General features: G+C 31.3%; 2 protein-coding genes across 2 annotated transcripts; one reads left to right on the forward strand and one right to left on the reverse strand.

Annotated features, from left to right (window-relative positions):
* The first annotated feature begins 537 nt into the window (after positions 1 to 537).
* Positions 538 to 2,034, forward strand: LOC133676897 (UPF0161 protein At3g09310). The gene is made up of 5 exons (XM_062098686.1): positions 538 to 840; positions 921 to 992; positions 1,070 to 1,210; positions 1,290 to 1,397; positions 1,527 to 2,034. Exons 1-4 carry the CDS (start codon positions 669 to 671, stop codon positions 1,349 to 1,351), a joined length of 447 nt encoding a protein of 148 aa, XP_061954670.1. The 5' UTR covers positions 538 to 668; the 3' UTR covers positions 1,352 to 1,397; positions 1,527 to 2,034.
* Positions 2,035 to 16,154: 14,120 nt separating this feature from the next.
* Positions 16,155 to 23,890, reverse strand: LOC133677431 (membrane-associated 30 kDa protein, chloroplastic-like). Its single transcript, XM_062099490.1, has 11 exons — positions 23,635 to 23,890; positions 22,770 to 22,894; positions 22,537 to 22,647; positions 22,161 to 22,225; positions 21,972 to 22,053; positions 20,830 to 20,904; positions 20,442 to 20,512; positions 20,259 to 20,341; positions 19,409 to 19,473; positions 16,814 to 16,888; positions 16,155 to 16,460 (listed from the first exon to the last, which is right to left on the reverse strand). The coding sequence occupies exons 1-11, from the start codon at positions 23,786 to 23,788 to the stop codon at positions 16,347 to 16,349; spliced, it is 1,020 nt and encodes a 339-aa protein (XP_061955474.1). The 5' UTR covers positions 23,789 to 23,890; the 3' UTR covers positions 16,155 to 16,346.
* Positions 23,891 to 25,146: the final 1,256 nt, after the last annotated feature.

A 25,146-nucleotide genomic window follows, 5' to 3' on the forward strand; every position in this document is an offset into this window, starting at 1 on the left:
ATTTTTTTTAATTTGTAATCGGAGTTGCTTGCAAGGTGTCTTACACAATATCGATGATATCCAATCGAATCAGATTAAATTTTTATAATTTCATTTTTAATGCTAGTGTACCTATCCAATATTATACAACAACTACTATGGTCACTTGTAATGTGATGTATGAAATTTTATTCTTGTTTAAAAGATTTGATTTTTGTTTTTAAAAATTGTTTGGTATTGTAGTAACTTATGGTTTATCCTCAATCATAGAGAAAAAACTGAATGGTTAGCCAAATAACTTTTTTTATTTTTATTTTATATATTAGTATCTACACATAATTGCATTTTAAATCTTAATTCTAAAAAAATTAAAATATATTTTTTATTTATAAAAACCTGCTTTTTATATATTTTATATATAAAAAACTATCTCACATTAGTTTTTACCAAATATGTTTTTTAAAAATAATAATAATTTTTTTTCTTAAATTTATTATTAAAAAAACAGTAATTACAAAGGCTACCCCAATATCATATGATTGGTAGCCTTGGTAACTTCGCAAGAAGCGGGTGATAAAAACGGTGTCGTACTTTACCCAACCTGCTTGGATGTTGAGAAAAGGAATATATATCCTATCCATCTGGTTTGGCTCGCCGTGGCCAAACGAAACGCTGGTAAGGGGAGAGAGATGTTTGCTGCCGCCGCCATAGCCGCGAACTCAGCTGGTTTCAATGTTTGTGGAAACCAGCGGACAAGGAGAAGCATTTCAATGAGAAGAGTAACTGCAAGGCACCGCAGCCTGGCTGTTAATAATCATAAAAAATTAGAATCAGAATCGCACCAAAACGAGCAACAACAAGGTGCTCTTCATTTCTCTCTCTAATTACTCTTCCCTACTTAGCCTATTATAAAAAAAATAAAATGATTAATCTTCAATCAGACGAGGTGGAGGATCATGTTGAAAACAGTTTAGGAGTTGAAGCTGCATTATCCATGCTCAGATTCTACAAAAGTAAGTAAGTGAACTTGTCATCGTAATTATTGCTTTAATTTGTTCTTGTAATAAATTTATAATAATCTTACAAGCAGGGGAGATATCGCCGCTGTTACCAAATAGTTGTAGATATGTACCCACCTGTAGTGAATATTCCATGGAAGCTTATAAGAAATACGGTGTCGTCAAAGGCACCGTCTTGACTGCCTGGCGTCTTTGTCGCTGTAATCCACTTGGTAATGTGTTCTTTGTTTTGCAGATCGTGTACATTTTTGTTCTTAATTAATTTTGATCGAGTTTTAATTTCTTTTGTAGGTGGGTCTGGCTTCGATCCTCCGCGATGGTTTGATGAGGATCCTCCTTTTCAAGAAGAATGAGATGAGACGAGAGAGCCAATTTTAATGTTTTCCACTGCCTCCTCAAGTAAGCTTCTTTTTTCTTTTTTTCTTTTTTTAACTTGAGTTTTATGGCTTCGCCGTAATTTGTTATATAATAAATATACAGGGAATCATTTATAAAATATATCATCTTTTATTATTCTTTATTTTTCAGGCAGGCGTCAAAGAGGGGATGGCAGAGGACTGTGTCGATACAGAAAATAGAATTTCATTGAAGGTTAAAGATGCACTCTTCAGAGTTGCACTAAGGGTACTGATTCCTTATCTATATCATTAGGTTTCTAGATTCCAACACCTTTTTCTTTAACAAAGAAGAGCTTAGCTGATACAGTCATGTGGTTTTATGAGAGTGTTAAAAACACAAGTATTTAGTGAAGCTACTCAGTGTTGTTTAAGCTGCCCTTAGAACACCATTCAGTTTGTGGTTGTCTGACTGAAATACTGCATTCTCTTTTAACACTAATAGTTTCCTAGTCTGATAGTCTGAAATGTAATCATTCTGTTGTATATTGCCCACCACTATCGTATTGTCTGCCTCCCAGGTTATTTTTTTTGAGTCTTCTTGGAGGCTAATGTTTTCTTATGTACAAAAAACATGATGAGTTAGTTGAAACCTGAAACGATGTATGATGGAAAGCTTGGAGCACCATTTGATCTTGAAACGCCTTCTCCCATGCTTCTATGCCCATGTTTTAAGGTAACCTGTTCATATAATGGCATTGACTGGGGTTTTGAACTTCAAAAGAAACATGCTCATTTGTTAAAGTTGTCATCCTTAAAGTTTGCGTTGAGGTTTCTCATTGTTTATATCAACTTTGGTTGTCACAGTCTCTTAGGTTATGTTGGAGCTGCTGGTTCTGATAAAGAATTTATTTATGATCATGATTGAGGTGATTAACCTAAAATGGTCAAAAGGAATAGAACTCCACTATTTTGAACTCATTTTAGAAGCAACTAGGTTAAGCTGTGAAAACAAATTGTATACCTTACTGGTTGTGGTCGCTGCATTTATTGAGAGAAACAGAGAAGAGGTGGCCAGTATAAGGTGCTTTCCTTGGTCTTGAACGAAATGGGGAAGCTGGGCTTGGATTGGGGCATGGAGGGCAATGTTTAGGATAAGGGTTAGTGACCTATTAGAGAGTTTTCTGTTTCAGAGCGTGGGAGAGAACGAGCCGTTGTTATGAAGACCGAACAAAATGATTTGAACTAGTTTTTTTTATCACTAAAATGTCAAGAAAAAACAGATACTGGGGAAATAGTTTGAAGTAACATGCTTGTGAACAGAAGTGGTTGGAATGATCAAAATGCTCTCCTCTTTAACTTGATGCTGGGAAAAAAGAGATTTATAAGACAAGCAAGAAGAAAAATGAAGCTAGGAAGAAGAAAGCTAAAGAAAGAGAAGAAAAGGCTGAAAGATGAGAAAGAATGGAACAGTCTGTAACTTTGCAAATTTTATTCAATTTGTCAAAAACTATATAACATTTAGAAATATATTATTTACGCATGCAACATAAACTATATTAATTAGAATGGGAAATCTGTCCTTTGAAAACAAGTTCCTTCCTTGCTTTCTAGATATGCGAACAAAGGAAATCTATTTGAGACTGAAGATAAACCGAATCTCCTTTCAACACTCTTTATAACCTCTCTCACCAGGCATGCAAAGATGATAGTGTTCATCATCATTTCTTCCATTTTAATGAATAAAATATGCTCATTAGATTTTAAATATTAAAAGAAAGTTGGTAAGTTGCTGTGAACCAAATAGATGTTAGTTTTCATGGTTGTTGTGCTGCTTTGGTTCTAGGAGTTGTGATTCTTCGTTATGGATAATTAATATCATAGGTTTTGACTAAAGCAATATGAGTAGCTATTGTAGTGTGTTTAAATTGTTTCACAGGTGCCATTACTATGTTAAAAAGATTGAAAAAAAAGATAAAATGAAATTTTCATCTGTTTTACTTAATAAATTAAATACACAATCTCTTTCGCCTTTCACTTCAACCATCCTTCACTCAATTGCTCTTGGAAAATTCCAGCTGTAATAAGAGTTTAATTTATAGTACTATTTAAGAACGATGTCAAAATTAAATTGAAGAGTAATTGAATTATTATGGTAATTGTTTGTTATTGAGTGCTAAAGAAACAAAGGAAAAAAAAAAAGACAAAAAGACGAGGCCTATTGCCTAGCTCCTAACAGAGCTTGCTCTTTTATTTTTATTTTATTTTATTTTTTTAGTTAAGATAATGAATGACATGTCATCAAATTTTTTTTATTTCAAAAAAGTTTAACATAAACAACAAGTTGTTTTCTTCAATAGATAACAAGTCATTTAATTGCCTACTTTCCGCCAACCAAGTAGTCAAAAACTAGACAGAAACTTTCATTTAGTTTCTTTATGAACCAAATAACTTGTTTTTTAACTAGTTTCTGACTTGAAAGCACATGAAAAGCAACATTCACAACTCAATAAATCGACTTGTACTCTTAAAGTTTTCAAAAATCAATCATAAAATAAAAAATTAACTTAAGACCTTAAATCTTTTCAAGTCTTGATTTACTGTTTTGGCCAATTTGAATGGCAATAACCAACACCATCCAACCCCCGTAGTCAAATGAAATATTTGATCACCAAACTTGATTATTTTTATGGTCAAAATTGAGACAATCAATCATTTTCTCTCTCTATCATTGTTTTTCAACGAGTATCTCTCTCATCCAAGAACCTAAAAAAAAAGTAAAATAAACTTGTGGATCAAAATAAACATTGATAAAAAATTTGGATCAAACTTATTGTTCTTCATGTTTTCCAATTTAGTACTTCTATCATATTTTTAATACCAATTCTATCTAATTAGGTCATTGAAGGATGCAATTAAAAGGAAAAAGGAGTTTTGAAATGAGACAAAAAAAAAAAAAAACCTCCAAGTGTTTCATTATTCATATGAATAGTGAAGCACTATAAAAAATTTAGATCATTTAGAGTTATAGGTAATCATCAGTAAAAAGCATGACTTCAAGAGTAATATATCAATTAAATGTTTTTTTTCCTCATACAGTCCAAATAATGGGCCATAAAAACTGTAATTTGCTTTCAAAAGCCCATCACTATTTTTTTTTTTGACTTTTTTTTTGTTTTCATATCCATCAAGCTTAGTAGTTATATCCAAAGAATTTCCAAAAACATATATTTGTACTTGTTCCTTGTCTTTATTACACCACAAGTGCTACCAACATGTTTTTAAGTAGAAAAAAATAATAATTATAAACTTAAAATATGATGCATATTGAACGAAATTCTTTTTAAATATTAAGACGATGACATTTGATGATATTTTTTTCAAATATTGAAAATGGCGACAAATTGAGTTGATGCTTGTTAACCTGATTTAACCTGCAAAATTTGCATTCCAGGTCTTGCTTTTTTTTTTTTGTTAAGGGGGTGGATGACATGCCACTGACTTTTTTTTTCCAAAAAAAAATTAACATGAATAATGTGTTCTTTGCCTCAACAGATGACACATCATTTGATTGCCTGCTTTTTGTCAACCAAGTGGTCAAAAACTAGGCAACAACTCTCCTTTAGTTTCTTTGAACCAAAAAACTTGTTTTTCAATCAGTTTATGACCTGAAAACACATGAAAAACAACATTAACAACTCAATAAACTGACTTGCACTCTTCAAGTTTCCAAAAATCAATCATAAAACAAAAAAATTAACTTGAGACCTTAACTCTTTCCAAGCCCCGATTTACTTTTTTGGCCAATTTGAATGCGAATAACCAACACCATCCAACTCCCGTAATTGAATGAAATATTTGAACACCAAGCTTGATCACTTTTGTGGTCGGAATCGAGACAATCAACCATTTTCTCTCTCTATTGTTGTTTTTCAAAGAGTATCTCTCTCTCATCCAAGAACTTAGAAAAAGAATAAAATGAACTTGTGGATCAAAATAAACATTGGCAAAAAATTTATTGTTCTTCATGTTTTCCAATTTAGTACTTCTATCATATTTTTAATACAAATTCTATCTAATTAGATCATTGAAGGATGCAATTGAAAGGGAAAAGGAGTTTGGAAATGAGACCAAAAAAATAAAATCCAAGTGTTTCATTATTTATATGAATAGTGAAGTAACATAAAAAATCGTCAGTATAAAGTATGGCTCCAAGAGTAATATATCAATTAAATATTTTTTTTTCTCAAACAGTCCAAATAATGGACCACAAATATTGCAATTTGCTTTCAAAAGCCCATCACTTTTCCTTTTTACTTTTTTTTTTCATATCCATCAAGATTAGTAGTTGTATCCAAAGAATTTCCAAAAACATATATATGTACTTGTTCCTTGGTCGTTATTACACCACAAGTCAGATTAGTTTTTTTAAAACATAAAAAAATATTAAAATGCTACCAACATGTTTTTAAGTAAAAACAAATTAATTATAAACTTAAAATATAATGCATATTAAACAAAATATTTTTTAAATATTGAGACCATGACATTGGATGACTTTTTTTTTTCAAATATTGAAAATGGCAAGAAATTGAGTCGGCTCGTGCTAACTCGATTTAACTTGCAAAATTTACATTTCAAGTCATGAGATCATGATAACACTATTGAAAGTCGATCGAAACAAATTAGAAGTTCAATTTCCAACCAATTCAAAGTTAAAGGATGAATTGGAAAAAAAATAATATTCAATTAAAAAAACTTGAGTCAACATGGATAAACTCTTCAAACCCACGACTTGGGTTATTAGAGAGGAATAACCATATATAAAGAAAATTATAAAGTACGATCCCCAACAATTCTAATATTGAAATGTAAATTCAATGTAAAAACAACAATAAAAGAAAGACCTAAGTCATTCTTAGTTAACTTGCAAAAATTTGTGATTATGTTAATGAGGCCAATATAACCTAATAAAAAGCAATTCAAATTAAAAAATATTTTAAAGCTCGCCTCCCAACCAACTCAATATTGAAGGATAAAATAAAAAAAAATCAATTTATCACTAACCTAACACTGATATATTTACTTAAGACCACGTCAACTCCATAAAAAAGCAATCAAAACAAATTAGAAAGTTTAATTTTTAATTAACCCAACATACCCACCAAAACAACAACTCAAATCATGGACTCCACTTGATTTCATAACTTTATTTTCTAAACTATTTTTTATTTAATGATCTAATAGTAAAAATGGATGATTACAAAATCAAATGTCAACCCAACACTGAATATTTGTTTGAGACTGTGATGACCTTATAGAAAGCAAAATAAAACAAATTATAAAGTTCAATTCTCAATCAAACTCATGATTTAGGACATGGACTCCACTGGTTTTAATAACGTTATTTTTTCTGGAACTATTTTTTATTTAATCATACAAAAAAAATTAATTCTTGCAAAATTAAGCATAAAAAATGCTAGAAAGTTGGTTTGAAGAGTGAAAAAACCTATAAAAAGCAAACTATAACTAACCTTCAGCTACTAATTTTGATTGGAATAAAAAAAAAGAATAAAAAATAGAGTCTCGAAGAGTGATGGGTTGGAAAGTGAGAAAGGTGGTGAAACTTAGTATTTGTAACTAGCTTTTAACTGCTAATTTTGGTTAAAATTTTTTAATTAAATAAAGAGATGAGAGATTTCTCCTCTTTTCTTTATATATATATATAGCTTCCATAAAAATTTTAAGGCTGACATTTTTCATACCAAGAGAGAGGGAGAGAGTTTTGATTTTCTTCACCAAATTTTCAAGACAAAAACACTAAAAAAGTTAGATTATTGTGTTTAAAGAGTATTAGGAAGGATTTAAAGATAGAACTCCAAGGATTAAATGGTTTTTAAAGCTTGGAAGTTAAGAGGAAAAGTGAAAAGTGGAGGGAGAAAGCAAGTTTTCTTCATAAATTTCTCTTTGATTTGTTGTCTTTAAAAGGTAAAAAACATTGTTTAATGATTAATTCAAGTTTTTATTGTGTTTCAAAGCATGATAACTTATGATTGGATTATGGAATGTTGAGTTAAGCATGTTGGGTTATTTAAATTGGTTATTCCATGATTGAAATATGTTGTTGTGAATGAAAAACAATTGGGTAATGTGTTAATTGAATAAAATTAAAAATATAAAATGAATCTTCACTGTGAGCAAGGATTCAACTAAAACATGGGTGGGAGGTTAGAATTTATTTGATTTAATTAACATGAAATTTAGCTAATATAGTGTTCTTTTGCATGAAAAATGAGTGGGTAAAGTGTCAATTATAAAAATTATGAAGAAAAGCATATCCTTTATTCAAGATGAGATTTCAACCTAAATAAAAGAAAAAAAGGGATGGGTTTTTGAGATGCAATATTGTAAAAATTGTATTTAATTGTGTTATATGGAGTACTTGATGATTATGTATGAAGGAAAATTGCATGAAAATTGAAGAAAATATTTTAGTGTTTTTTAAAGGATAGAGTTATCCACTTTAAAGGAAAATGATTAATGGTGGGAACCTAATAATTGTTTGTTCAATTGTGTGTATTTAATATGTGTTAATATAGTAATGATGATTTATAATGTGTTAAAGAACCATCTCAATTCAAAAGGTTAAGCTGTTAGGTGGGGTCTCAGGATATGATTTATATTATTTTCTAACACATCCCCTCAAGTGAAAGTCTTTTGAGCTTGAAATTTACACAGGCTCATTTGACCTTGTGCTTAATTTTTATCAAATAAATGAGGATGATGAGATTCAAACTCGTGACAGCTTGGTTATCAAGGCTCTGATACCATGTCAAATAACCATCTCAACCCAAAAGCTTAAGCTTTTAGGTGAGGTTCCATGATATGATTTATATTATTCTCTAACATAATTATGAATTTAACTAATTTATCTAGTTGTGATTTAAATGTTTGATATAATTTGAATTATGAATTTGTGAAGAATTGATGAGAAAAAATGGTTTATATTTGTGTGTGAAGTTGTAGAGATGTGAAATGAGTGTTGATGATGAGTTTGAAATAGAAGCTGGGATAAATCAATTATGAAGAAAAGACCTGATTAAACTGGTTATATTAGGGAAAAATAGGAATTGGTGGGAACCAAAGCAATTGTTTATGCATTTATGTGTGTTTAGTACGTGCTGATAGGTTTATGATGATTTGAAATAAATTTAATTATTCTATCTAATTGTGGTTAAATTTCTAATGAACTTTAAATTGAATTTAGTGAGACATTAAGGAGATAAATTATTATAGTTATATAATTAATTTGTGAAATGTGAAATGAATTGTGGATTGATGAAAAAAAAAAGAACATGTGTTATAGATGAATTAATAGTTGGTCAAAGGGAGAACTTTATAGAGAAAGTATAGCATGTAAAGTGAAGAAACAAGTTTAAAAGGGTAGAAACCTCATTTTGGTCAAAACTTGTATTTAAAGGAGAATGAAAAGTGGCTTTACATGTATGATTTAAATAAGTTTTTGATGATTGAATACCTATTAGTGTATAAGAAGCTGCAGGATCTATTAAGCAACAAAGGACCACAACACGAGTATAAACAGTATCAGGTACATGTCCTTCACCTTCACTATTTATAAGAAACTTCTAAAATTATATAACTACAATTTCTATAAATGCATGTTGTTTATTCATTATTTGTGATATGAATTTAAAAAAGGATGAAATTATACTAGCTGACCGAAAGAGTTAGTAGCATATTTGTTTAGATGACCAGGATAATTTATTAGACTCATTAACTAAAAAGAACAAATGACATTTATGTTCAGATGATCAGAATAATTTTTTAGACTAGCTGATTGGGAGGGGCTAGTGGCATTAGTATGTCTGATCGAAATATTGAAAATGTCTTAAGGTTAAAGTATATGTATTTATACATGGATTGAAAAAAGTGAAATTAAAATTGTTATTAGTGTTGATCTAATGAGTTGAATATATATGTTTGTGTGTGTTTTATTTATAAAATTGTTGTATTACATTCTAATATGATGAAATAATTTAATTATCAGGTTCCTCTTAAGAGTCGTCAATAGATTTCTATAATGTCACATTTTAATATAGATATAAATATTGTAATTTGTAGATGTTAAATTGATATGTATTATAATTTTTGTATTCTATTTTGGACTAGTAAATAAGTTTATAATAGTATGAATACCATTATCTTGTATTTTTTTTTGTTAATTTTGTACATTAGTATTGAAATCTATGTTAATTAAGATGAAACTCTAAAGAGAATATATTCTAAATTTTAGTGTTTTTTTATTGTATTGTTCAACTAAGCATATACGTAAATCTCGAGTTGATTATTTATTACCTACATTTTTATATTTCATCAAAAATAAATTGATATTATTCTTGAGTCCAGGATGATTGAACTATAATTGTAGAATTGATTTGTGATTTGTAAGAAGATGTTGATAACTTGATACGGTCCAAGTATAGAAGAAATTTTGCTGGAAATTCAATAATGTATGTTAAAAAAAAAATTACCCTGCTTTCTGCATTACCATAAAAGGAAATTTCGTGGAATTGTAACATATACTAAAAGGGATCAGTGTTTTACTATGGACTGCACTGTGCAGTCCATAGTAAAACACTGATGCTTTAGGTTTTTTTATTTTTTTTTAAGTTGTCTTATTTTTTTTTAGCTATTGTTTTATGCCTTTTGGGATTATTTTTTTTGCTTCTTTCTTTGTTTTTTTTTCTTTTAACAAAATATTTTTGTTTAATTTATTTTATTAATGTTTAATTTTTTTTATTTAGTTATCAGACTTTCATGACACGTTTTCTGGGTTTAACGGGTTAACCTAGTTTGACAAGTTAACCCAAATTTTTTTTTTTGCTTTTTTTCTTTTTAATTAATTTTTTTTGTTTAGTTTAGTTTGTTAACATTAAATTTTTTTCTATTTAGTTATTAGACTTTCATGACACATACCCCGAGTTTCACGGGTTAACCTGGTTTCACGGGTGAACCTAGCTAATTCTAGGTTGACCCATCAATTTTTTTTATTTTTTTATTTTCATAAATTTTTTTGTTTCATTTAGTTTATTAATGTTATTTTTTTTATTTAGTTATCAGACTTTTATGACACAGATCCTGAGTTTAACGAGTTAACGTGATTTGACGAGTTAACCTAGATTTTTTTTGTTTTTTTTCTTTTTAATTAAATTTTTTTTGTTTAGTTCAGTTTGTTAACATTCACTTTTTTTATTTAGTTACCAGACATCATGACACGAATCTCGGGTTTAACAGGTTAACCTGATTTGACTATTTAACCTGAATTTTTTTTTTTTGCTTTTTTTTCTTTATAATTATTATTTTTTGTTTAGTTTAGTTTGTTAATGTTAAATTTTTTTTCTATTTAGTTTTTTTAACTTCTTAGAGGTTTTTTTTATTTTTAATTAATTTTATTTAATTAATTTAGTTTATTAATATTAATTTTTTTTCTATGTAGGTCTCGGCTGATGCCTTTAGTTTTTCTTTTTGTTGTTGTTGTTGTTTTTATGCCTTTGACTATGGACTGCACAATGCAGTCCACAATGAAAAGGTTGATGACTTTTGTATTTTTTTTCTTTTTAATTAATGTTTTTTGTTTAATTTAAATTGTTAATGTTAATTTTTTTTCTATTTAGTTATCAAACTTTTATGACACAGATTTTGGGTTTAACAGGTTAACCTGAATTGAAGGGTTAACCCAGTTAATTCATATGTTTTTCTTTTTTTTCATTAGTTTTTTTCTTCCTATTGGTTTTTTTCTTTATTTTTTTCTTTTTAATTAATCTATTTAATTATCATACTTTTATGACACGACATTGCAGCCAGACCTACGTCCAATGCTATTGGGTCTGGTATTGCAGTCAAACCCACTTAAATTTGGGTCATGCAAGTTTAATATTATTATTAATATTATAAATATTACTCTTGGGAACATTGCAACCAAATCTAAAACTCTTGGGTATAACTTTGTAGAAAAACCTAACACTTTTAGATATTAGTTTTTTTTTAAATATAAAAAATAATTAACCCGCGGTATTGTGGGTCATGTGACTAGTTGTATTCTAAAAAATTACCCTGCTTTTTTATTCCTCTTTTCTTTTCTTTTTTTTCTTTTTCATGGAATAAAATAAGGAGATGGGATTTATTAGTTATTATTCCGTACGTGGGAGGAAATGTAAAAGAATGGAGAGGAAATTATCAAAGAGCTGTTACTTTTTTTAGAAATAAATTTATTGTTTTTCAGTAGCTCACTAGTAAACACAGGTGAAAGAGTTGCTATTTTTTTTTTTTCCTGTTTTGTTAAATTAATGCACCAAAAAATCAAACGCTTTTATTCATGACTCCACTGAATAATTGTTTATCTGCTTCTTCCCCGCTGCTCATAACATATATGATACATCTCATTGTTGTTGAGTCCTTCTCAGCCAGCTTTGACCCGTTGATGATGGTCAAGGCAGCCTGACCTAGAGAGCATGTTTCTTTCACGACAGACGATGAAGGGAGTCCAACAACCGAGTGACAACGTTCCTCGCCATGGCTAGCTCCGTTTGTATACGCTGCTCCGCTGCGGTTAAAATAAAACACAGCAAACATATATTTAGTTATAAAAAAAAATATTGTTAATTATTTTATGAGTCTCACTTTTTACTGTGTTGCAAATTCAGTAATCACGAAGCAGCATCCGACTGCTTTTGTTTCAACAATACACAATGAGCAACATATTTATGCATTGGATGCTAATTAATTAGCATAAACAGTGTAACATGCATATAGTTTTGGTCGGATCAATTCCAGTTCAAAGCTTAAAATATATTGAACTAGATCCAACACAGTAAAATAAAAATTATTTTTAATTTTTTAATTGTTTTTTATTCGAAAAACTAGTATTTAACTTTATTTAATAACATTACATAAATTAGACAGAGATCGCTTGATAAAGTAACATTTGCAGAATTTGATCGCAATCTCAATTTCATTCTTGATTATATTTTACCTGATGTTATTGTGCGTTTAAAAAACCAAAAAAACTATAGTTCTTATCGGATGTATTTCATACGTGATGGAATTGTAGATATTTTAATGGAACAATAAAAAATATTTTATATAAAGTATTATTTATTTCATGATGTAATAACAAAAGTTAAATCTACAATATTTAAATTAAAAACTATCAATATTAATATATATTTTTTAAAATTATTTTATAACCTCAATTTCAAAAGTATTATTAACCAAACACATTAAACTATTTTTTTTCAACTTCAATTTCAACCACAGTTTTAACCAAACACCTATTTTTTTAAACCAATCTCAATTAAAAGTATTTTTTATAAAATAACTTTTTTCAAACCACAACCACAACAACTATCGCAATTCCAAACAAACACATAATCAGAGGTACTCTCCCTTTGCAATGTTTGATCATCGATCGTGGACCTTTTCAATTAAATCATTTAACTAGTTCGTTTTAAAAGTTTAAGTAGTAAGATAAAATAATTTATATTATTTTTTAATATATTTTTTTAAATAAAAGTTTTTTAAATTTAAAATTTATATAAATTCATAATTTTTTATCAAATAAATAAATATGGTAAGATTTAAATTCGTAACTGTTTAGTCATGTCAAATAATTAATTTAATCAAAAAAATTTAAATTGTTAAATAAAATTTTAAAATATAATTTATATTATTTTTTTAATAAAAATGAATGTTACAACCTATGCAACTACACTCCATGCACATTTACATTTCATGCCCTCGACAATCATTACAACACAGATTTACTTGCATACACATGCTTTATACCTACATAATAAATTATTGGCAGGATCATTCTTTTATAATTTCCAGAAAAATCTTTCATGTTCAATCTTTATCAAGCAAAGTTTTGCCACTTCCTCCTTGAATGAATCAAACATTGGCACTTGCTTTCCTTCAAAAAGCCTACACCTTGTGCCTCAGACCCTCTTTACATGGAAGATTTTTGTTTCATCATACTTTATTGGCTGTGTTGAATTTGCTTTCCTTTTACATTTTTAGCTGACAAACAATGCCATACAGTCCCTACCAAATTGCATGACGAAGATTGTCAATGAAGAAGAAAACATTTCTGGAAGAAATTGATTACGCGCATGATGATATTGCCTCTATTTAATCTGCTTTCTTTTTATATTTTTGAATCATTCTGTTAAGTTTCCCTCTCATTAGTTTCTGACAATGCAATTGTTGAACATGATGCAGAATCAGAAAATCCTTTTACAGTGCCATGTGACATTCATTTGTAATTCAAATTTTTTTTCTTTCACTTTCATGTTTTGATAAACAGCTAGCACTAATCACATTTTTTTTTCAAGTTTGTTTCAATTTACTCTCTCTTTGTATGATTCTGTGCATCCAGTTAACACCCATCGAATTCTTACCCCTTTAATCTTCTCCATTATATTTTGCCTTAATTAATGTTTTCATCTTTATTTAGCTGTAATAATTGTTGTGAAACTGCTTCACCATGTTTTTGCGAGGGCTCAAGTCAGCTTGTAATCTCTTTTGATAATGCTTCCATATGATTGTTGCTTCACAACATCAACATTTCCATCTCCAAACATTAACAACTGAGTCCTCCAAGCACAACTCCTTAATTCAGCATATGACTACTTGCTTTTAGTTTGCTGAAATGCATGCTTATTATGAATAACCCTGTCACAACTCAAACTACTACTAGAACTGCAATCAAACCATTTCCATAAAACTAACGTTTTGCTTGCCATTTCATTAATTTTATATTTGATCCTCACCAGTTTCTTTCCCTTTCACAATTCCTTTGTGAAAACAAACTCGATTAACAAGTGAAAAGACTGCCCATGGCAGCGAGTGAGCATCTTGCCTAATCTTATCCTGATAATTTGAAAGCTATGAACCACAAACAAAGTTGGGAAGTTAATTTCTTTAACGTCATAGAGCAGACGAACATTGCCTAGACAAATAAGTTATATTATAGGAAGTACGAAGTAGATACATAATTATTAACATACCTTTGGTGATTGAATGGTAAAGCGTATATACTTCAATAATATATACTTATTCATGCATATTGTCGTAAACCAAGAAAGAGAGAAAAGGGTTCGTGACTATTGTATATTTTTATGCTAGGAGAGCTGGTATGCAGGTAGATGACCTGCGAATATCATAAATAAATTTGCGAGAATTGGAGTTCATGTACGAGTTTTTTAAATACACTCTTACAGTAAGTACCACCTTAAAAACCACCTTACAAGTTTTGTAGTACCCAAAATCTTATATTTGTCATATGACTTCATCATGAATGAAACTAGTGACCAGGGCCTCTGGGACTGGGTCCTGATGCCAGCCGTCCAAGCCAACAAGCCATGTTGTTCTTCGTCTTCTCATAAACTGAAGAGTATGTCTCCAGATGATTTGCACCTGCATGTTCCCCTGGCAAAACCCTTGTTGCCTGCACACAAAACAGCTGCTGGCTTAAAGCAGAAACTAAAATGACAAAAAGGATTAAAGGATAGCTCCTCTTTGCAAAATCCATGGTCTGAAACTGCCTCAGAAAAAACAGCAAGAAAGTTGTCCTCGTACGTGTGTATTTCTTTAGCTGGAGCTTTTGAGTGCTTGTTGTTAGTGTGTGGAGAAATGAAGGTGCTTGACAGTATTTATAACAGAGAAAAAAAAAAAAAAAAAAGAGGGTTGAACGGTATGCGTGGACTTAATTCGACCCTTGAAAAATTTAGGGTTTTTGGTGGGGTTTCAAAGGCTTACGGGTAAAGGTGTTGAATCAGTTATATGCAGGCTGTACTTGGTGTATTAACGTGTAAGATATTGTGCTTTGCTAGACGAGAACAAGCATGGACTTTGTAAGTTTGAATTTGTCAAATGGACTGCCTATTGGTAGGGCCCGGTCGCGTTCTAGCACAAAATTTTGAAATCTCATTTTGACAAGGATGGGGGAATTCACACATAAATTGACAGTGTTTGTTATAGTAGTATATGGGAATTTTTAAAAGAAATTAAAAAGAATTGATTTATATTAGCATATTATAATTATTAGAAAATACTAAAAATATAAATTTTAGTCCGTATATTTTTTCAAGACAAATCCATTGTTTTTGTTTTTTTTTTTTGAGTTGGATTGACATGTCTGCCTATAAGGTTATTTGTTGTTCATACCACACAGTTCTACTTAATTTGAGACTCCTCTTTCTGTAGTATTATTCTCTATATGGATTGTTCTTTTGCATCACTTCCATGCTGTTGATTGAAAATCGCATAAAGCATTTGCTTCAGCGTTTCAATGCAAGCCTAAGAGTTCTTTTTTAAAATGTGAATAGAAAATATAATTATGGTTATTTTTTTAAAATGTTTTTCATTTGAAAATGTATTAAAATAATATATATTTTTTATTTTTAAAAATTATTTTTAACATTAATCCATCAAAATGATCTAAAAATAAAATTAAAAATTAAAAAACATTTTTAAAATGTAAAAACAAACATATAAAACAAAAAAATCACTGCACATGCCAGTTTGCCTTGCTCTTACGGATCAATCAGGTCCTTTCTAATAAACGGGACACCGCGATGCAAGCATGAGCAACCAACTATTCTCCGGCATGTTCCTAGGCGAAGGCTCAAAGCTTATGACCATATAAGCTCAATAGAACGTTATTGAGAATTTGCCGTGTTGGGCACAACCAACTATTTGGCTCGATGGCCACAGTTCACACTGCGGCTAGGGTGGCATCTGCAGAAATCATCTCTGATATATATATATATTACAACTGCAATGTGACAAGGTGGGTAACATCAAACCCATTCAACAAAACTTGTTTTATTTTAGTTTGGCTCAACTATACAGCGATTTTCTATTGGCCTTTACATAGTAATTTGCTGGCAAAACAAGACCTGATCCAATATTGTACTTTCTTTCAAGTACTCTAAAAGTTCTTTCTCTTTTGTCTCAACTCATTGAGCTCCATCTCTATGTCAGGATCTCGGAATGAATTGTTTGAGCTGGTGACAACTGTTCTTCCTGGTGGAAGTTCTCCTTTCTGTTACAGAGAATCAAAGAAATAAGTGTTCTCAAAGAAGACAAAGGGAGTAGAAGTTGCACGAATTTTACAACGAAGACATTCACAAAATAAGCTTTAAACCCATCAACAATCTTTTCTCCTCCTCCTACAGTACTAACTCTATCTTGTATACAGAAATTATTGCAGTCCAAAATAATGCAAACCGCATAATTCCTTGTCCTGGTTATATGGTTGTCATCCTCAGAATGAATACCAGGATAAGAATTATTTTTTTATGTACTCAAACGGCGGATTCTGACAGTACTTATTTTTGACAAGAAAGTCTTACAGTGCCTGTTTTCTCATAAACTAGTAAGTTGGGTAAGGCATACCTTTGAGCTACCAGCTAGTTCCTTCTTCAGATTCTCAAGGTCATCATCAACTGATGACCCTTCAAGTAACGCAAACTGCATAGACAATGAAACACAAAAAATGGCAAGGATCACAAAGAAATCTGCTTTTCGGAAATAAACCACCAATTGCAAGGTTAAAAGCACTACTTCAAATGTATTAAGATTGGGATGATCAGCAGTTTGTTTTATGTAGGAATTGGAGTTAAAATTGGGCAGAAATATAATGTTTAATGTACAGTTTCAGATATGGTCATAGTTCGGCTGCAGAGTGAGTGGACTGCTGGAAAAGAGGGGACATGAAGAACAGATAGCAAATACGGAAAGATGAAGCTATCTAAGAGTAGGAGAGAAGACCTCAGTACCAAGTTTACAGCAAAGTCTCAAAACATAAAATTCTCAATAGCATCCATTGTTTCATAAGAAAGAACCTACAGCCTGAAATAGACTCCAAAACCTAGAAACATTAAACCCAAACCATAGAAGAGTCGTAACATAAGTTGAAAGAAATATATCTAAGCTGAAAAAAGAAAAAAAAAAAGGGAAAAAGGCCATGTTCAATGAACAGTGCCTGAGTGACAAATAGAATAAGTAAAACTGCTACATTAAGTTGACACTAGCTTGACTTGGAACTATAAAAGCAAAACATATTGATGTTTTTATGAATAAAAGACTGAAATAGCCTAACTAAAAACCATCATATATCTACAAAAGTTTTATTCAGAAGAAGAAGAAACCACCATGGACATTTATTTTCAGGAAAAAAAAAAAACACCCTCTCAATAGATGTAAAAACAGTCAACTTATTCTTGAGTGAAGGATGGCACTGGCTCTATCTGAAAAATTGGCTTCCATTCTCCATGTCATCAAAGGATTCAACTACACTAACAGAGCAGGACCTACTCATAAAGCAGAAAAAAAAAGTGTATCTGACAAGGAATGCCTCAAAAGGTAGTTTCTACTGTCTAAGATCCTCTTCAGGCATGTTGAAAATTTTTACATCCAATAAGAACTATGATGTGAATCATGTTTCACCTTTCTTCAAATTATCATGGATACCTTGAAAGAATGGAGCAAGCTTCAAGATGTAGAAAATCATATGGCACCTCATTAACTAAACCAGACAATAAAATAACTATTCAAGAACTGTTTTGTTGGATATTAGTAGTGGATGATAATCCTCCCTTTCAAATCTAAAATATTCACAGCATACACTGATTAATACTATCACAAGCCAGAATCACCCAAAGGTACTCCCTGCATTTAATTCTAGAGTAAAAGATGACCATGCAACTCCAATCTCCATCAGCTTCCCTTGGCACTGGAAGGTTGAAAAGTTCCAAGACAAAGGGAAGCATCTTTCCATCAATTGGGTGGTATCTATAGCCTCCATGGTCATGGTCTCACAATATTTTAGTTTTCACTCACTATATCCTTCAGGTGTATCTTTTATACTAAGAGAGGGACATCACCTTATATGGGCATCAACCTTGAGCACTGTCCAAAACACTTGTAAGAAAAATAAAAATAAAAAAACAAAATCACAAATCTTCCATCATCTTAGAATCAACATCATTTTCCCTGTCCCACTGAAGAGGTTGGTGAATAAATAGATCAATCAAGCAAAAGGTTAGAGCTCCTTTACTTTTGAATTAACCTCTCAAGTTTCACCAGTAAACATTTCTTATGAAAGGTTAATAAGCACGATTAACAAATAATCTTTTTCACCTGATGATACCCAAATAAGGAATTTATCTTTGTTATTCCCAATAGTCTACGTTAATAGCTACCCTTTAATTATACATCATTTGTCGCATTTATGCACTGAATGGAAACTAAGCTTGAAGTCAGCTACCATGCATTTTAGCTTTAAGGGGTAAAATGATTTCATTGGATTCTATTCCAATGAATTTTCAGCCCATCAAGGGCTAAAGAAGTCACGTTCTCAGAAAGAGGCTCAAGAACCGCCTTTGGTCATGAGGTAATAAATAGGAAGGGAGAAAGAATAAGCCATATCTGCAGAAAGGAAGCAGAAATAGAAAACCCAAAAAAAAAAAACACAATGGCATGTGCCAATCCATCTTCTCTATCATGTTAATCACACAATTGAATTCATTTCTATATAACTAATTTTGGCTCTAAAAATACAAGTAGAGAAAATGAATTTAAATTCAATTAAATTGGCTAAATTCATGGACTTTTAAATAGGACCTGACTGCATGCATCTTGAGTGATTTGGCATGGCGGAAATCAATCACAATTGTACAAATATGTGCATGTATGCACATGTTAGTTTTATAAAATCAGTTATGGAAGTCAGGACATGCCTGTATGTCTTTGTATTTAGCATTTAGAATAATTTAACTAATGATTCAAAATTAATAAATAAATAAATAAAAAGTTGCCACCCCATTGCTCAATGATAATGCAAGGATCAACAAAAGTGAACGCTGATGTTTCCAACAATTTATGGAGGGAGAATTGGACAGAGAATGGTTTAGCTCATTCATTAACATTCTTCAAAATTATAAAGGGCACACAAATAAACAATAGTTGAAGGACAAAAATAACAGATACCTTTCCATCAAGCTCATTTGTGGTCAACTGGCCAAGAGCTTCAGCTTCTGATTCCATTGCCATTACTATCAAGAGAGGGGAGGGGGGGGGGGGGGGGGGTTCTTAGATACAGTTAGGTGCCAATGGTAATCCACACTGCAATGATCCAATAATTAACAAGGCATTCAGATGTCCCACTGCAAGCATCATTTCTAGTAACCAATGCCAAGGTAGAATAACCATAAACAGTATCCAACTTATGGTTCTATTGGCTATTCAATAAAGGAACCAGTGATATAAGGAATAGGGGCTTAATATCCAAAATTATAGGTATCAGAAAAAAAATTAATCATTTTCATAAATTTGAGTACAGGCCCAAATAGGCAGAAATGGAAACAGGCACTTGAAAATGCTGGGAGTACAACTTTCGGATGATGCACAAGAAACACAGCGGAAGTTTTTTTATCAGCCATTTTAAAGGAGTACACAGAGAAGTAATCATGTGGAGACTAAAAACATGGTTATATAAGCATCAATATACTGGAAAAGAATTGGCAAAGTTAAACAGACATCCTAGATAAGTATCCAGGTCACAGCAAGAAAAATTCTATTTGGAGACATGATCATTCAAATGACAAGAGAAAAGAAAGATTGTAGCATGAGTTTTGGATAGACTGAAATGGAAATATAGGAAAACAGTTATGAGCATATAAGGTGATGTCTACGTGTAAGTGGATTCTAGAAACACTGGCATAACTCATGTCACAATGTCCTGCTTCCAGCAGATATTACCGGACCCTGTCAAAGTCCAAGGAAGACAGGAAATGCATACGAAATAGAACAATGATGAGACCAGATCTAAATCTTTTACCTTTCTCTTCCATCTTTTCAAAAGCTGCAAGTGCATTACTTGTATTAACATTTCCCAACATTTCATTCATTTTGGTTGTAGTCCTACAGGAACACAGAAGTGCACAACAAAGCAAGCATCAGAAAGGTAACACACTTAAAGAAACAATGCTACTTTGAGAGGGGAAAAGGGGGTAGAGACAACTTTGCAGACTGAGCACGTGCTTTCAGAGTATCTTTCTTTGATTTTGCCTCCTGCATTTTGCTCTCCAGAAGCTACACAGAAAACTTACAACAAGGTCATTAGTATATCACAGTAGCTATCAAAAAGATGAAAACCAAAAGGTAGAATGGAAACAGCACGAAATATGGCCAAGTAAATTTGAAAAATTTTACCAAAATAATTTTTTAAAAAAATGTTACTCAGCCTCAACACCAAACAAAATCCTAAAACAGAGAACCTCAAGCATGGTTTAAAAGCAGGTCTTTGGTTTATAGTGGAAAGAAAGGAAAGGAAAATTGAGCTTTGGAAATAGCTTCAACTGAAAATAACATAGATGTATGGAAATAGCACTCCAATGGCACAAGCATACCCGAGTATTAGAGACGAGATTCTCAACGACACCTTTCTGTTGATCAAGTTGAGCTTTGAAAGAATTAGCATTATCCTGCAAAAAACAAAAACAGAAAAATTAACTTTCAAAAGGATTCCTTTATAACTGTGACAACATTTGCACATGCAGCTTGCAACATCTACTCAATTATTTGTTTACACTCACAGCTGAATTCTCAACAACAAATAACAGCAACTTCCACATTTGTTATTTTAGAGGTAACAGAACTTAGAAAACACGAGGGAATAAGTTTGTTGTTTTGAAGCTAATAAGAATTTACTTGAGAAGAGGGAATTGACTTGAGTAACATCACTCTAAAATACTTGCTCTTCTAGTTTAAGCATAATTTATCAGAAGTAACAAAGTAACAATACTCATCAAAAGCCTCCTATCCCAGTATCTCTACAAACTGGGGATGCTCATAGAGAAAGTAGCTAGAAAATTATGCACGGATAAAAAATTAAGGAAATAGAAGATATTGTTAGTTACTGACGACATCTCATCATTAACAAGCTAGATTGAATAACTCTGTTAGCTCAATATAAAGCAGTAATAAAAATAAACAACAAAAGTTGACAATCATTCAGTTAGGAAACTTATGATGAACTAACAGGGAGGTTCCAATTTTACCCACAAACTGGGGATGCGTATGGACTGTTATTTCAAAAGAACAGTTTTTTCCTTCTCTCTCTTTCTCCCCATCTCTTTCTGTCAACAGTTTGATAAGGCTTGAATGCCAATCTAGTAACATTTAGCATTGTTCACCTTGTATGATACTAGTGGACCTTTAGTCCAAGTATCTTTCTTTCTTTTTTTCTTTTTTGATTCACGTGGGGTGTCCGGGCCAGCTTGCACGTACTTCGACTAATTCCCACGGGTCCTGAAGTTAACGACCAAATAAACCTCCAGTGACCAACAATATTAGAAACCACAAGGCTCGAACCTGAGACCACAGGGGGAGCTAACCTCTTGGTCTCAAGCTCTTACCACTAAACCACCTACTAGATGGTTAACCAAGTATCTTTCTTGCTTTCTAAGGCATACGCACTTGGTATGAAGCGCAATCTAGAACTGGGCAATTTCAGACACCATGCATTCTCGTTCAAGAAGATTCAACTTACAGCATACGTTTTACGCCTCTTGAGAGCTTCACGTGCAAGGTCTTCCTCTCCCTTTTGAAGGGCAAGTTGTGCCTTACGATACCTACATGGTGCAAAATAATGCTTCATTTCTATAACAAGAAAGCAATCATGTAACGAATCTAATTGATTTGTCACTTGCTGGTAGTAATAGCTCCAACCATGGTTTACCATTCTTCAGAAGCTAGTTGTGCAGCTTTATATTTATTTTCCAACCTTTTTTGAGAAGCTAGAACCTAAATAAAACGTAAAAAGAAGAAAATTAGAAAGGAAAAGGGGAAGAATAAAGAAATTCCACATTAGCAGAAAATTGAGAAGCCTAGAAATTTTATGTCTATTAATGATACTACCATTTGGGGTCAAATGCTTGACATATTATACTCTCGTAGTGTATTAAAAAGTGTGTGTGTGTGTGTCTACATATATATATATATATATATATATATATATAACAAAAATGATAGAAAGTGTAAGAGAAAAGATGAAGAGAACAGGGAAGAAAGAACAAATAGTAATTAAAGAAGGAAATAAATGCAAGACAAATTACTTGTGCTGTGGCCTGACGCATTTTTGTTAAGTCATCATTCATTTCAAGTACTGTCTGCTCTAGAATTTTCTCTGGATCTTCAAAGGAACTTATGATTGCATTGGCATATGACTGTAACAGAAGAGAATTAAACCATGTATGTTAATGTAGAAAAAGTATAAAATTATCTGCGATGGTGGTCAAAAATGACCAGAGTCATCACATAAACATGGATGAACACTCCAAGATCTCACCTTAACAACTCTACCAAACCGATCAAAAAGGTTCATGCAAGTGCCAAGAGCACCTCCACCTTGTCTGTAACATTGGGACCGAGTGGATAGACCGGTCCTTATCCTAGCAACTTTTAGAGCTTCAACTGCAAGCAAAATTAATTCAGCAAAGAGATCAATATGTGTCTAAACACACAAGTGAAGCGCCAAATGCATACATGTGTATTCAGAACCAGATTGCTGACATTTATATAGAGCTACTCTCTTATGCTTGCCTCATCAACGTTTTTAAATTTATTAAAGATCTATATCAAATTACTAAAGTTTCTTGTAACAAAAGCTCACAAACAGCATTCAGCCCTAAACCGAACAAAAAGGACAACAATATCCATACAGCCAACCTCATCAACTCTTGTGACTTGCAACACTCAGATGAATTCATTGGACTTTGAACAATCAGCCCCTACAAAAATCCCTCCTCGCAATCACAACACTCCACCGTAGATATTACAAATTCATCCAAAAGGGTCTCCTTATATATCACCCCCTAAAAGAAACCAGCTTCAAAAACAAACAATTGGGCACACCACACAATTAGCACTCTTAAACTAACAATTGCTTCTCCGTGTGTATATTTTTATGAACTAAAAAATCCAAGAACGACTAAAAAAAAAAAAAAAATCCTTCGCTCGTATAACTAACATCAGAAACAGTCAATTATCTCATCTGGGTCTCCTCAATTCACATTTAACACTATAAAGCACCAAGCTTTGACGCAAAAAGGACTGAAAATCCAAATAAAAAAAAGATTAAATTTAGGAACTTAAAACTAAAAACTAACGGATGCCCATTAACACATACGGCAGAAAAAAAGTAAAGTACCTACCTCCACCATTGAAAAACGACGTCGTGAGGGTCCTCCTCTTCACCATACATAAAGTAGTATTATTGTTACCGTTGTTGTGGGAGCTTGACGAAGTAGAAGGAGGGTGTGGCATTGGCAGGGTTAATCCTGTAATTAACTGTGATTTAATGGCCATTTTGTAAGTGAGTGTCGACCTTGCTCCTTTGGTAAATAATAACAGAGTTGCTCAAAAATAAAAAGAAAAAATCTTCAGGATTCTGGATAGAGGAGAAGAAGAGACAGGATCACTTTATATAACAGTTTTGTCAATCTCGTTTCCGGTTTGCATTTTTTATCTGAGCCGGACCGAAATATTTTAAGGTGAACCGGGTTCGGGTTTTATTATTATATTGCTTGTTTTTATTTATTCTTTTCTTTAAATTGTAATTTACTTGTGCATTTCTATTTCAAATGAACCAATTTCATGCTAAACATTTTTTTTCATAAATTGATTTTGTTTCTAATCCATCATTATTGAAGGTTGTTAGATAAATTTTTGTGCATCGAAAACTAAAATCTTTTCATCATCATATCTTTAAAAACTATCAATAATGTAAATATATTATTTAGATCAACCCTATGTTAAGAATTTATACTATTAGTATCTTGTGTTGGTTCAATTCCATCCATAATTTATGCTAATAGTAACTAGATGATTTACTTACATCTACATAAGGTAGATTAATAAACAGCAAGAAAATATAATTATTTAATAATAAATTTTTTAAAAAAAGTAAGCATACATAGGATATCTATTTAATAATTAAAGAGGTAATCAAATAATCATGTATAATTTTAAACAAAAGATATACAAAGCATAAAAAGAAAGACAATTTATTATTCTAAAATAACAAGTCAATAACAAACTCATGCTATCAAATTATCCTCAGAGATGTGCACTCATACAAGAGATCATGGAAAATAGTTAAAAGAGATCAAAAATAGAGTATAAAAGCTATAGTGAAAAAGTATGACACACATGAACAATAACTCAAAAAATTCAAACCAAGCACCCTTCTCAAGTTTTAGGCACTTTAAAATTTTAGGTTGTACAACGTAAGAGAAACTTCTAGAAACACATGTGCTTTTAACAATAGAAGAAAGGCAAGCATAATTTAATGCTAGATTTAGATAATTTTATGCTCTTATTGAGTCTATGTTTCAAATCAAGTCTATGTTTCAAATCATCATTGAAGAAATTAAAAGTAAGCATGTAATGAAAATCAAACTTATAAGTAATCATTATATAGATTTAATGTTAGCCAACAACCACACATATTATGTTAAAGTATAATATTAAAAAAAAAAGCAAAATGCAATATAAGCAATCAAACATGAGATAATTGTCTTGTAAGCTTTATGAAAAGAAGTTTACATAGGGCTAAAGCAAACCCTAATGGACATAAACTCTTTTTGGAGTCTAGATAAATAAATAAACTGATGTAATCATAACTTTAAACACAATGTTAGAAGCAATACCTAAAATTTTCAAGC

The sequence above is a fragment of the Populus nigra genome, chromosome 17, assembly GCF_951802175.1.
Source record: "Populus nigra chromosome 17, ddPopNigr1.1, whole genome shotgun sequence".
Taxonomy (NCBI): domain Eukaryota; kingdom Viridiplantae; phylum Streptophyta; class Magnoliopsida; order Malpighiales; family Salicaceae; genus Populus; species Populus nigra.